The sequence below is a fragment of the Carcharhinus amblyrhynchos genome, chromosome 31, assembly GCF_965287045.1.
Source record: "Carcharhinus amblyrhynchos chromosome 31, sCarAmb.v2.hapA, whole genome shotgun sequence".
Taxonomy (NCBI): domain Eukaryota; kingdom Metazoa; phylum Chordata; class Chondrichthyes; order Carcharhiniformes; family Carcharhinidae; genus Carcharhinus; species Carcharhinus amblyrhynchos.
The window spans coordinates 18,665,383-18,680,377 of record NC_137354.1 but is presented as its reverse complement, the minus strand read 5'-3'; the positions used below and the strand labels follow the sequence as shown (position 1 = coordinate 18,680,377).

The 14,995-nt window shown below is 46.3% G+C and overlaps 1 protein-coding gene across 1 annotated transcript in view; it reads left to right on the top strand.

Annotated features, from left to right (window-relative positions):
• LOC145360363 (glutamine--fructose-6-phosphate aminotransferase [isomerizing] 1-like) overlaps positions 1–14,995 on the top strand; it is a 61,910-nt gene that overhangs the window by 5,655 nt on the left and 41,260 nt on the right. The window contains exons 3-7 of the mRNA XM_080215536.1: positions 4,414–4,521; positions 7,140–7,265; positions 9,605–9,663; positions 10,915–11,049; positions 11,463–11,524. Of these exons, the coding sequence (XP_080071662.1) occupies positions 4,414–4,521; positions 7,140–7,265; positions 9,605–9,663; positions 10,915–11,049; positions 11,463–11,524 (490 nt within the window). The remainder of the gene's footprint in view (positions 1–4,413; positions 4,522–7,139; positions 7,266–9,604; positions 9,664–10,914; positions 11,050–11,462; positions 11,525–14,995) is intronic.

Genomic DNA, 14,995 nt, shown 5'->3' with positions numbered 1-14,995 from the left:
GCACATGAAGTCTCCTGGCAAAATACACTCTGAATCCCTCCTATGGGCAGCACGGCGGTACAGTGGTTACTACTGCTGCCTCACAGTGCCAGGGACCTGGGTTCAATTCCCAACTTGTGTCTGTGTGGGGTTTGCATGTTCTCCCTGTGTCTGCGTGGGTTTCTTCTGGGTGCTCCGATTTCCTCCCACACTCCAAAGGTATGCGGGTTAGGTTGATTGGCTAAATTGTCCCGAGTTGTCAGGGGGATTAGCAGAGTAAATATGTGGGGTTGCAGGGAATAGGGCCTGGGTGGGATTGTGGTTGGTGTAGACTCAATGGGCCGAATGGCCTCCTTCTGCACTGTAGGGATTCTATAAATGGGTTGGGGGCCAACAGATACCTTGCACTTGTTCAGTGATGGATCTTTTTAGTGACTTTATTTACCATACACTATAGCTAGCCCAGGCCTTGGCCTGTAACTTAAGTAGAGCAAAGTCTACACGCGGTCAAAATAACCTGGATTCCGAAACACATCAGCCCCGAGGGCTTTGGATAAAGGATACTTGCTCCACCTGTACAGAGGCAGCAATGACCAGTGAGCCTTTGTAAAGCTGTTGTCCGTCATGTATTTTGACCAATATTGGGCAGCTCATGCTCCTGGAGTTGGAAGCAAGTGTGAAAATGAGGCCCTTTTGATTGTGTAGAGTAAATGAAATTTGAATGCACGGATGTGGCGTTCTCTCCACGGGGTCCTGAATGTATCACCCACCCCAGCAACAGGCGGATCAAGGGATTACTGCAATTTCATCCCTTTATAAAGGATATCGATTTTAATTCCACCCAAATTTCACGGTGAAGTGTGATTATCAGACCTATATCAGTTGTGGCTGAAAACAGTAGGTGGCATGGTGATTAGCACTGCTGCCTCACATCACCAGGGACCCAGGTTCAATTCCAGCCTCGGGTGACTGTCTGGGTGGAGTTGGCACATTCTCCCCATTTCTGCTTGGGTTTCCTCCGGGTGTTCTGCCACATCCAAATATGGGCAGGTTAGGTTGGTTGGCCATGCTAAATTGCCTCTTAGTGTCAAGGGGATTAGTAGGGTAAATATGTGGTGTTATGGGAAAATGGCCTGGGTTGGATTGTGGTCGGTCCAGATTTGATGGGCTGAATGGCCTCCTCCTGCACTGTAGGGATTTTATATGTTAGGTTGTGACATTTCCCCCTTATCATCTCCCCCTTAAATCACATGAGCTGGTTTGATGCTAATCTTAAACCTTAACTTTTTCCATAACTTTTTTTTGGAAGCTTTTCCCATTTCATCCGGTCTGCTGTCCACAACAAAAAGCTTAACCTGCTTTAAGACGAGAGAAGCCAAGCCCCCAGGATTAGCCTGGAGTCTCTGGGCATTGAAGTTCAATCTCCAGGACCTCTCTGTTGACAACCCTGAAAAAAAAACCCTTAGGACATTAAGAGGTCGTTTTTTTTTAAAAGTAATTCTCTTTGAACATTTCTCTTTACCAGATATAAAAACGGACTGAGAATAAAACGATATTTGGTTGTCAGTAAGCATCATCCAATAAGTTTTTTGGCTTTCCAATTGGTGCAGGAAGGCGGTGCATCACAAGGATAGATGTGTTGGCTGATTTTTAATAAAGTTTAAAAGTGAAGTTTATGCTCCAGTGTCACAAGTAGGCTTACATTAACATTGCAATGAAGCTACCGTGAAACGCCCCTCGTTGCCACACTCCAGGGCCCGTCTCTGAGGGAGAGCACACACACACACACACACACACACACACACACACTCCTCACGCCCCTTAGTCAAACCATCTCTTCAATTACATCCTAATTCTCCACTCACCTGTCCAGTATTGCTTAATTGGGTTGGCAACAGCGTTGATGTTCACACTTGTGAGCAAAATTAAACTCAAAAGAAATCACTCGTGAGGTAACATAATGGTCAGAAAGGAGGCGCTGACCTAGTGCTGCCATTGTCAGACTATCCAGAACCCAGCCAATGTTCTGGGGACCCTGGAGAGTGAGAGGCACGTCATGGGATGAGATTGCAGTCAGCAACCCTCCCATCAATAGCCCCATATAAAAAGACTGCTGAGGTGGTTATAGATTTTTGAGTCATTTCTACCCCCATTGACATTTTCCTTCCAATTGTTGTCAAAAAGGGCGCGGCTTTTGTTGTGTAACTCCTGGTACAATGTGCCTCACAGGAGCAGGATTCAAAAACAACTTTTGCACCATGGCACTTTACCAGGTTTGCTAATCCCTAGGAATGAGAGAGCTGTCCTATCACGAGAGACTAAATAGTCTGTGGCCACGCCTGCTTCTGTTTCTTGTGTTCTCCTGAGTGTTGGTGAAATTCAGCCAAATATCTTATGAAAGAACATTTTTTTTCAAAATATGTTTCAGTCTCTTTCAAATGAAATGTGTTTTGAATTTGAACAGTGCCAGCCTTATCTCAGTCGCCAAAATCTCACTCCTGAGGCTTGAGGGCCCAATCCAGGCAGACGTTCCGTAAGTTCATAAGATGTCAGAGCAGAATTAGGCCATTTGGCCCATCGAGTCCACTCCGCCATTCGATCATGGCTGATAAGCTCCTCATCCCCATTTTCCTGCCTTCTCCCCATGACCCTTCAACCCATTAAAAATCTGTCTAACTCCTCCTTAAATTTACTCACTGTCCCAGCATCCACCGCACTTTGGGGCAGCGAATTCCACAGATTCACAGACCCTTTGGGAGAAGTAGTTTCTCCTCAACTCTGTTTTAAATTTGCTGCCCCACACCCTAAGACTGTGACCTCTCATCCTAGAATGTCCCACAAGAGGAAGCATCTGCTCCATGTCTACTTTATCCATACCTTTTATCATCTTGTATACCTCAGTTTGACCAATGCAGCACTGAGGGAGTGTTACACTGCCAGTGGCACCTTTCTTTCAGAAGCAATGCCAAACCATGTCTGCCCTCACGGATGGGCACATGGGATCTCTCAGCGTATTTGGAGAAGTTTCAACAGTGTCCCATATTTATCTTGCGACCAACTTCACTAGAATCACAGAAGCATAGAGGCCCTTCAGTGCAGAAGGAGGCCATTCAGCCCATCAAGTCTGCAGCAACTCTCCAAAAGAGCATACATAGACATACATAGAACAGTACAGCACAGTACAGGCCCAGACATCTTGCCCAGACCCTCTCCTTTGCCCAATCCCGCGTAACCCCATGCATTTCCCATGGCCAATCCTCCTAACTACACATCTGGGGACAGTGGGAGGAAACTGGAGCAATCGGAGGAAACTCATGCAGACATGGGGAGAACATGTAGACTCCACACAGACAATTCCCAGCCTCCGGTGACTGAACCCGAGCCCCTGGTGCATAGAGGCAACTGCACTAATCACTGTGGTATCCAAACACTGTCCACTGGAACAGATTTATTTATTTAAATTTTCTTCGGCGGGGGGCCTTTCTTTGTGTAAATTATCTGTGGCGGAGACTACGCTTCCAAAGTATTTCACTGTGCGCTTTGAGATGCCCTGAGGCCAGGGAAGAGGTCACATTCATGAAATCTTTCTCAGCTACTGTCACGGCTCTTGTGGTAAGTGCACTGCCCCAGGTAAAGATGAATCATGTGGTCTGCAGAGTTCCCAGTTTCAACCCTGACTTGTGCTGAGTTAGCGCTATGAGGCTCTCCAATGGGTTTCAGAATCCTGGGCTAAGAGGCCCATTCTTGATGACGCTCTGCTCCTTCCTGTTGGAAAGACGGAGGGTGGGGATTTGAAATAAGGATTGAATGTGGGTGGGGGGAGGCATTGGTTGGGCATGAGGTAAGGACTAGATGTTGAGGATTGGCTGCGATGCCACCCATGATTCAACAACTTCATTGTCTGAATTCATTCTACAGTGGCCTGGTTTGAATTTTATTTATTAGTCTCAAGTAGTCTCAGTGTTAAATTAACACTGCAATGAAGTTACTCTGAAAATCCACTAGTCGCCACACTCTGGTGCCTGTTCGGATACACTGAGGGAGAATTTAACATGGCCAACGCACTAACCAGCACGTCTTTCAGACTTTGGGAGGAAACTGGAGCACCCGGAGGAAACCCACGCAGACATGAGGAGAACATGCACACTTCGCACAGATAGTGACCCAAGCGGGGATATGAACTCAGGTCCCTGGTGCTGTGAGGCTCCTCCAGCCCTTTTCCACCCTGTAACATTTCCCAGCTCTCCTGACACCACTTGTTGATCCCACACCAAGTACCTCAGCGTAGGGATCATTGGAGGCAGCCCATTCTCACCTTCGAGTCCATTCCGCCCACTCAATTAGATCAAAGCTGATGGGATATCTTGTCACGTTTGAGTGCTGTACGCATATAAATTGCTGTTGAATCTAACCGCCTTTGTGACTTTCTTCCAGGAATTGGCATTGATGGAGGAAATAGCAAGGAAAGTGCAGACCAAGGGAAGCAAATCTACATCATTAAAAGGAATGGGAAGATAAAGACATTGGAAGAGGAAGTGAACAGTAAGTCCCGACTGAAGATTGAACTGTGGGGTATCACACGGATGTTTTCTCTCTCTAAAGGGTCTATAATGTTTGTTCTTCAAGGAACCACATTAAAGGTGACTTTGTTATTTAAAAAGATAAATGACACGGAATTTTACAGCACAGAGCGAGGCCATTCAGCCCAGCTGCCGTATGCTGGTGTTTAATTTCCTTCCACCTTGTGTCATCTCACCAATGTATCCTGCCATCTTACGAGTTGAATGTGATAAACACAGACTTCCAAAAGGCATTTGATGCAGTGCCACATGACAGAGTTGGGAACAAAGTTAGAGCTCCTGGAATAAAAGAGAAAGTAGTCATGTGGATGAGAAATGGGCTAAGTTTCAGGAAACGAAGATAAGTAGAGAATTCTTGTTTGGGCCAGAGGAGGGTTTATAGTGGAGTTCTCCAGGAGTGAGGAAGGTGTTGGGTCCACTGCTCTAGCTGGCATTTACTGATGACTTAGATCTTGGTGTAGCAAGTGCAAATTCAAAATTTGCAGATGATAATGGAATTTAGAAGGGTTGCCATGAGGAGCATAGTGTGGAACTTCAAAAGGACACAATCTGCCACCCGCCTCAGGTTGTCCTTTGACACTCTGCACCTTTGTTCAGCTAGCTACACGTTCCGATCTCCTACTCAACGCTATTAGCACCATTCTCAGCCTTTATCACCACCATTTACATTCCCTTTGTCTCATGATGTCTCTGTCAGTTACAACCCCTGCGCTCACCCTTACGGCACACCGAGGAAACCCACGCAGAGACAGGGAAAATGTGCAAGCTGCAAACAGGCAGTCACCCGAGGCCAGAATTGAACCCAGGTCACACCCCAAAGATGTGCGATTAGGCTGATTGGAAGTAATAAATTGTCCCTAAATTAGTTACCCTCAATGTGGATTGCCATAAAACAATAGATAAGGGTCATGGGTGAAGGGGGGGGGGGACTGGTGATGTTAAAATGATGGCGCGGGCTCGTTGGGCTGAAGGGCCTGTTTCCCGGGCTGTTTTTGTTCTTTGTCCCTGGCGCTGTGCGGCAACAGTGCTAACCACTGTGCTGCCCAGCAGCAATGGGCTGAATGGCCTCACTCTGCATTGTAACCATTCTATGATTCCATGGTCTGTTTGGGAATTGACCTTAATGCTTGTCTGCTTCCAGCAAATTCCAGGAGCTATTTTTGTTTTTGTTTTCAACAAGAAAGCCTTTGAGAATGAAGCCGCTATAGGGAAGTATTCACTGAATTGAAATCTGTGTGTAATTAAAGCGATGATCCAACACAGGGGAAACTTGGTCGCTTTTCTGAACCCAAAACAAAAACTAACTGCAACAACAGTCTTCACTTCCCCTTGGCGTTCCGAGAAAATGTCTTTGCCAGCTACTTTGCACATCATCTGTAGCCATAGAGTCATACAGTGCTGAAAAGGCCCTTCAGCCCATCGATTCTGCACTGCCATTAACTACCACTAAAGTCACGCTAATCCCATTTTCCTGAACTTGTCCCATTTGCTTCAATGTTATGTTTCAAGTGCTCATCTAAATACTTCCTAAAGGTTTAAGTTTAATAGTGTCAAAAATTGACTTGCATTAACACTGCAATGAAGTTACTGTGAAAATGCCCTAGTCGCCACACTCCGGTGCCTGTTCGGGTACACTGAGGGAGAATTTAGCACGGCCAGTGCACCCAACCAGCACGTCTTTTGGACTGTAAGATTTCCGGCCTCCAGTAGCTTCTCAGGCAGCGCATTCTAGATTCTCACCACCCTCTTGAGTGAAAAGATTTGTCTCAAGTCCCCTCTGATTCTCCTGCACCTTACTCTAAAGCTGTGCTCCATTGTGGTTGACCCTTTAGCTAAGGGGAACAGCTGCTTCCTACTCCCCCTGTCCCTCATAATCTTATACACCTCAAACACGTCTCCCCTCGGCCTTTTCTGCAGTAAAGAAAACAATTCAAACCTACCCAAGTCTCCTCTTGTAGTTCAAATGCTCTGTCCCAGGCAACATCCTAGTGACCCTCTTCTGTACCCCTTCTAATGCTGTCACATTGGGTGCACAGTGTTTACACTGCTGCTTCACTGCGCCAGGGACCCGGGTTCAATTCTGGCCTCAGGTGACTCTGTGGAGTTTACACATTCTCCCTGTGTTTGCATGGGTTCCCTCTGGGTGCTCTGGTTTCTTCCCGCACTCCAAAGATGTGCATGATAGGTTGATTAGCCATGTTAAATTGCCCCTCGGGAATTAGTAAGGTAAATACGTAGGGTTCCGGAGATAGGACCTGGGTGGGATTGTTGTCGGTGTATAGGCTTGATGGGCCGAATGGCCTCCTTCTGCACTGTAGAGTTTCTATGAATTCTACATCCTTCCTATAGTGAGGTTACCAGAACTGCACACAGTACTCCAGCTGTGGTCTAACCAACGCTTTGTACAGCTCCAACCTTACCCCCTTGCTCTTGTACTCTATGCCGTGACTTTTGGTTATTATAAATATCTTGTCTGTAATGCACATTGTTCTGGGTGTAATCAGTGTCTGCATAGTTCCCTGGGGGGGTTGTGTGTGTGTGCGTGCCGGTGTATTAAATATTGTTCCAAATTTATTCCAGAGCAAGAAGATGTTGACTTTGACGTTGAATTTGAAACTCATTTTGGCATTGCGCATACTCGCTGGGCCACATATGGCATTCCGAATTTTGTCAATAGTCACCCGCAGCGCTCCGATAAGGACAATGGTGAGTCCGATGTGCGAAGGGAAAGTGTGGCGGCAAAGAAAACCTTTGAGATGTGTTTGAGAGGGAAAAGTTTTGGGTAATCTCAGGAGTTTATGACATGGTTTAGAGGTAAGGCTTTGTAACCTTTCCTGTCTTTGATATTGAGGGAGCTGGGTGTTCAATTTGGACAACGTCGTTCTGATTGTGGTGGTACATGTGATACATTTATTTAACAGACATTGATCTTTTGTTACAACATGTTACCATACCTGATACCGATTATATCAAACGTTCTTTGTTCAATTTTCATGGATATACATTAGTGCCCCCCCCATACCCCCCACTGTTCCCATTTTGAGGATTGAATATTGCCGCAACCCCAGATTTTTATTCAATTCAAATCCCACTATCTACAGTGGTCCCCAGTACATTAACCTGGTTCTCTGGATTATTAGTCCAGTGACAATATCGCTACACCACCATCTCCCCTTGAAGGTTGGAGAAGCTGGGCTTGTTCTCCTTTAAAGGGAAGTTTGATAAGAGGTGTACACAGCTATGGCAGGCTTGGGAAAGGTTGGCACACGGATGATCGTTCTCAGAAGCAGATGGTACAATGACTTGGGAACACAGATTTAAGACTTTTTTGTTCTTTGTCATTCACGTTTGAGTAACTATCGTGGACTGGTTCTGGCTCAGTTGGAATTCACAGATCACATGTCACCACTTGAAAAATAAATGAGAGGGTTGGGGAGGGGTGCTTTGCTGAGTATTCAGGCCAAAATTAATCCCTCAATAATCATCAGTTAAGCCAGAACATCAGGCCACAGATTGGATGTTATTTTCTGCTTGGGTGTTTGTAGTGGCCAGTGCACCTAAACAGCATGTCTTTTGGACTGTAGGAGGAAACCGGATCATCTGGAGGAAACCCCCACAGACACACGGGGAGATTGTGCAGACTCTGCACAGACAGTGACCCAAGGCTGGGAATCGAACCCAGGTCCCTGGCAGTGTGAGACTGCAGTGCTAACCACTGTTGTGAAGTGTTTAATGATGTACTAAGATTGTGACATGCATTTTATTAAGGCAAGTTATTCCTTTGCAGTGCTTGCAGTGAAAGCATAGCGTGCTGTTGTGATCTGGAAAAGGGTGGACGAGGCGGATTTAATAGTGACTTTCGTAAAAGAATCGGATAGACAGTTGATAGGAAAACCAGTGTATGGGAATGGGAATAATTGAATAGCTCAAAGGCTGGTACAGGCACTCTGGCCTCCAGCTGTGGCTATGATTTTGAAATGAGGCAATATATGTATATGGGTAGATGTTGCTATTGTAATATGGGCAACACGGTGGCACAGTGGTAAGCACTGCTGCCTCTCAGCGCCAGGGACCCGAGTTCGGTTCCAGCCTTGGGTGACTGTCTGTGGAGTTTGCATATTCTCCCCGTGCCTGCATGGGTTTCCTCTGGGTGCTCCGGTTTCTTCCCACAGTCCAAAGATTTGTAGGTTAGATGGATTAGCCATGCTAAATTGCCCCTTAGTGCCCAAAGATGTGGAGGTTAGATGGAGTAGCCATTGTAAATGTGTAGGTTACAGGGATACAGTGGGGGAGAGGGCCTGGGGAAGGTGTTAGAGAGAGTTGGTGGAGATCCGATGGGCTGAATGGCCTCCTTCTGCACTGTAGGGGTTCTCTGAATCTAATCCATTATATCCGTCAACAACAGGACTGCGCAATCTTACACACGCCCTAGTGCAGGGCAACTGACACATGATTGTCTTACCCTGAAAGATCTCTGTGACATAGCTGGGCAACTGGACAAAAAAACTTGCTCAGTCACTTTCCACACAAAGGGGAGGTGCTGGCCGAGTGGTGTTATCGCTAGACTATTAATCCAGAAACTCAACTAATGTCCTGGGGACCCGGGTTTGAATCCCGCCACGACACTTGATGGAATTTGAATAATAAAAAATATCTGGAATTAAGAATCTACTGATGACCATGAAACCATTGACGGAAAAACCCACCTGGTTCACTAATGTCTTTTAGGGAAGGAAATCTGCCGTCCTTACCCGGTCTGGCCTACAAGTGACTCCAGAGCAATGCGGTGACTAGGGATGGGCACCAAATGCTGGCCAACCCGCAACACCCACGTCCAGTGAATTAATTTTTTAAAAATAGGTTTGGGACATTCCCAGCTAGCCAGAGGGGGCCATTCCCACATTCCCTCATTGATTTCCTCGTTTCTCCTCAAGGACCTTCTATTCCAGCAATTCCAGGCATGGATTTTTGTCTATTTAACCCAGGTCCCCAAGTTTAGTAGAAGTTTCTAAGTTTCTTTTTTTCTGTTCATTTTTAAACTGCAGAATTTATTGTCATCCACAATGGGATCATCACAAACCATATGAATCTGCGCAAGTTCCTGGTAAGTGTCTAGAGCAGCCTTACTTGGTTAAAATATATCACTGCCTGCTTTAGTTTCTCTCTTGGGTTTGCATGAGGTGTGACAAAAAGTTAACTTATTGGCCGGAGGTGTGAAAAGACATCAATAAATAATATTTCATGTGGTTCCTACATCCGGATGGTGCAATGGTTTTCCAAATCCTTCCCTCTCCTGCACAGGGCGTTCTTCCATGTTGTCTGTGCCACCTGTGGGTTGCTATTCTGCAGTACTTGCATTCAGTGCCATTCACACAGCTAATCTTCCCAAATTCCCAGGGTGTTCATAGACTTCAAAAACTCTTGTGTATGACACTCACCTCAATATTTAGCAACACTTGACATTGAAGAGGATGTTGGATAAGATTTCCAGTGAAAAATGGCATGAGTATAATAAAGATATGGTCATCACCAGTTGGGCTGCTGTGTATATACTCAGACTCCTGTGTGTATAATATAGAACATAGAACATTACAGCGCAGAACAGGCCCTTCGGCCCACGATGTTGCGCCGACCAGTTACAAAAACAATGACCCACTATCCTATACCAATCCCTTTTCGTCCATAAACCTATCCACAGGTATCAGGTAGGAAGATTTATGTTGCTGTTTGTAACATGGGGGAGTGATTGATGTCCAAGATTCTCTGGTATTTTGAAGTTACTTGACTCATTGAAACTAGGAGTCGGCTGTTTGGCCCTTCAAGCCTGCTCTGCCATTCATTTTGATCATGGCTGATCATCAAATTCAATATCCTGATTTCTCCTCCCCCCTTCCCGCCCCTATCGCTTCATCCCTTGAAGAAATTTCTCCTCACCTCAGTTCAAAAACTGAGTCCTCAAACTGTGACCCCTGGTTCTGGACTCCCCCACCATCGGGAACGTTCTCTCTGAATCACAGAACCCCTACCGTGCAGGAGGAGGCGATTCAGCCCAGTGGCGTGGTGGCACAGTGGTCAGCACTGCAGTCTTACAGCACCAGGGACCTGGGTTCGATTCCCAGCTCGGGTCACTGTCTGTGCAGAGTTTGCACCTTCTCCCCGTGTCTGCATGGGTTTCCTCCAGGTGCTCCAGTTGCCTCCCACACTCCAAAGATGTGTGGGTTAGGTGGGTTGGCCGTGCTAAATTGCCCCTTGATGTCAGGGGGATTAGCAGGTTGAATACGTGGTGTTAGGGGGGAGAAGGCCTGGGGTGGCTTTTGCTGTTGTGGTGAACTATTTCATGTGCTTTGACCACCAGGAGAGCAAAGGTTATGAGTTTGAGTCGGAAACGGATACAGAATCCATTGCAAAGCTGGTCAAATACGTGTATGACAACAGCGAGAATGAGAACATCAGCTTCGCCACCTTGGTAGAGCGAGTCATCCAACAGCTGGTAAGCGGTTGTCTCTCAGTCGGACAGTCAGGGTCTGTTTGTTTGAGGCTAAACATGGATTTATTGTGGGGTTGGTTTATCTTCTCCGCTTCGAAGAAGAAAGTTCCATCAAGGAGCAGGTACTCAATGTCGTGCCCTCAAATCCCACAGCATCCCTGCAGTGCAGAAAGAGGCCATTCGGCCCATCAAATCCGCACTGCCTCTCTGACAAAGTAACTTACCCAGGCCCACCACCCCCAGATGGAGAAATCTGATTAAAATCGGATGCAGAAATGTTTTGGAAGTAAAACCTTTTGGTGCAATGGCATTGAGCTTTCTTCCACTGAACATAATGAAGTGTTTATGTGCTTAGACTTTGCTTTCACATATATCTTAATGCATTCTATTGAAAGCATTGGTTTAAATTCTTGCAGGAAGGAGCGTTTGCCTTAGTATTCAAGAGCGTCCACTTCCCGGGACAAGCTGTCTGCACCAGGTAAAATATGGTAACTCTGAGGCTTTAGAGGCAAATTTGCATGATTTTAAATAACTTGTTGAATGACAGCTGACATTTTTACCTGAAATAGGAGCAGAAGATGCTGGGGACACTCAGCAGGGTGGGCAGAATCTGTCTAGAGAGAAAAGCAATGAATATTTCAGGTCAAAGATCTCACTCTATTCTGGAGGTGATGTGCACTTGGGGTCAGTACTGATGTACCATCTTTCTAAACAGCGTGCAATTTGGGCAAACCTCAATATATTGCAATGGGAATCAGGGGGAAGGCTCTCCCCGGTTGGAGTCACTGCTGGCACAATGGAAGGTGGGGTTAGAGATCCATCGTCTCAGCTCCAGGACATCACTGCAGGAGTTCCTCAAGGTAGTGTCTGAGGCCCAACCATCTTCATGGGTTTTATCAATGATCTTTGTTCCATCAGAAGTTTGCTGATGATTGCACAATGTTCAGCACCACTCGCAGCTCTTCACATTTCCAAATGCAACCAGACCTGGACAATATCCAGGCTTGGGCTGGCAACTGGCATGGAACATTCGTGCTGTGAAAGTGCCGGGCAGTGCCATCATCCAGCAAGAGAGAATCTAACCACTGACAATCAATGGCATTGTAAGAAGTCTCACGGCACCAAGTTAAAGTCCAACAAGCTCATTTGGTAGCAAAAACCATGTGCTTCTGGAGTGCTTGCTGCTCCTTCGCCTGGTGAGTGGGAGTTGTGTTCACAAACAGGACATATAAAGACACAAACTCAATTTACAAAATAATGGTTGGAATGCGAGTCTTTACAGGTAATCGAGTCAAAGATACAGACAATATGAGTGGAGATCAATGGCATTACCAATGACACTACCATTGCTGAAACCTTCCCACTATCAACATCCTGGTGTTCACCATTGACCGGAAACTAAACATGGACCAGCCATATAAATACTGTGGCTGATCAGAGGCTGGGAATTCTCTGGAGTGTGATGACTACTTTCCAATTCCTTGGATGGGAGCAGCTCCAACAACACTCCAGAAGCTCAATACCATCCAGGACAAAGCAGCCCTGCTTGATTAGCACCCCATCCACAAACGTTCACTCCGTCCACCACCGACAAACACAGCCGCAATGTGTACCATCTACAAGATACACTACTGAAACTCAACAATCTCCGTAGACAGTACCTTCCAAACCAATGATCACTACCATCTAGAAGGACAAGGGCAGCAGAATACCACCACCTGGAGATTCCTCTCTGAGTCACTCACCATCCTGACTTGGAAGTTTATCGCCATTCCCTCACTGTCGCTGGATCAAAATAAGGAAACCCCCTCCCTAAATGCACCTACACCACAGGGACTGCGGCAGTTCAAGAAGGCAGCTCAGCACCACCTTCTCGAGCAAGTAGGAATGAGCAATAAATGCAGGCCTAGCCAGTGATGCCCCCGAATAAAAATAAAGATATTGGATGGAATTTTACGAGAATGATTAAGTGCTCAGCTAGTGTGAAAATGGGTGAGTTGCAGATCTGTTCTATGGGTGAGTTTTCACGCCTAATCCTGTGCACATAGTGCACGGGAAAATGGTCTAGACCACCCCCTCCCTACCCCAAGCAGTGCCAAGGTGCCTGGTGGGCATTACTGAGGTGCCAGGTATGCCCTCAGCCTCCCTGTGCGCCCCCTTGGTTTCACCAGTGAGGCCAACATGACTGTTCCCTGTTCATGGGGAGCAGGTATTTTCCTCACCGGAGAGAACCCCCCCTGGTGAGGCCAGGAAGGCAAGTGAAGCCTGGATGATTGAGCACCAGGCTCACTAAAGACATGGAAATAATCATTTCAATAAATGAATTTATTCAGCCTTTCGCCCATTTTGTGCCGGAAATCTGGTTCTGCTAAGACCACGAGAGCCCAGAAATCGGGCACGATCCTGATTTCTCGGCTCTCATGGAATTTTACCGGCTCACTCCACCCACCCGGTAAAATTCCATCCACAGAGTCAATTTGGCATGTCTGCATGTCCCATTGAGCCTGCACCGACAACAATCCCACTCTGCTAATCCTCCTAACCTACACATCTTTGGACACTAAGGGCGCAGTTTAGCATGGCTACTCCCCGCTAACCTACACATCTTTGGACAATAAGGGGCAACTTAGCATGGCTAATCCCCCCCAACCTACACATTTTTGGACAATAAGGGGCAATTTAGCATAGCTAATCCCCCCCTAACCTACACACCTTTGGACACTAAAAGGCAATTCAGCATGGCCAATCCACCCACACGTCTTTGGACTGGTCCCCATCCCTCATTTGTGCCTCTCTTTGTGCTTTTTCTGGGCTTATGGCAGTGAGAATGCAGGGAATTTATTTGCGAGTGGGCCTGAGCAGGATAGCGAGCCAGCTCATTGCGCACGTTCAGATTTCAGAGGAAGTTGACTTCCCAGCCCATTCTTGAATATCTGGATTTTACTCAATGGTGGCCTTTCTTGCCAAAATACAAGTATGTATCTGTTGGCAAATCAACAGGAACTGAGCAGAGTCTGCCCCCTGTGTATCTCTACATAAGCCGCCACTCTGTGTTTACCCTTGTGGTTGCTGTGTATGTTTGTGTTGTGTAGGTATGAGCAAGATAAACTGATGTCCCAAAAGCCAAGTGAGGCCTTGCAAGGTTTACTGAAAGGCGCCTCTCAGTTACTGGAGCATTCTCAGGAAGCAGCCAAAGGCCTTAAAATTATTTTAGTAATTTTGTTCGGCTTTTAGTCTTTTCGAAAACCATCCCAACAATCCCTCAGTCTGGGATTTATTTCCAGAAAAAAAACCCTTCATGCCGTAGGACTTGGTTTTCGATTTAACTCAGAGCTTCCTTAGATTCTGGGATATTTCCCTTCCAATTTTTGTTACTTGTTGTGAAATTATTCACTTTTTTTATGATGGCGTGAGGTATAATTTTATTGTTTCTTGAAAGCTTTCAACTCATTCTTGGACTGTGGGCCTTGCTGGTGAGGCTGGTTCTTATCGTTCATCAATAATTGTTCTGGAAGGAATCGGTGGTGAACTTCAGCCTTGAACGACTGAGGACTATCTGATGTAGGTACCCCCCACAGACCATTATTGAATCAAAATCCTCCAACTCTAACCCCAACAGCAAATTCCCCTCCAACTCGATATTTGTGTTTGCTGACGGCACCAGTGTAGTGGGTCAGATCGCAAACAATGACGAGCCGGAGTACAGGAATGAGATAGAGAATCTGGTGAACTGGAGCGGCGACAATAACCTCTCCTTCAATGTCAACAAATCGAAAGAGATTGTCATCAACTTCAGGAGTGGAGAACATGCCCTTGTCTACATCAATGAGGACAAAGTAGAAAGGGTGGGAGGGCTTCAAGTTCTTGGATGTCCAAATCCGCAACAAGCTGTCCTGATTCTCTCTCCTTCCCCCCCCAGCCCCATGCCAGCATTATAGTTAAGAAGGCC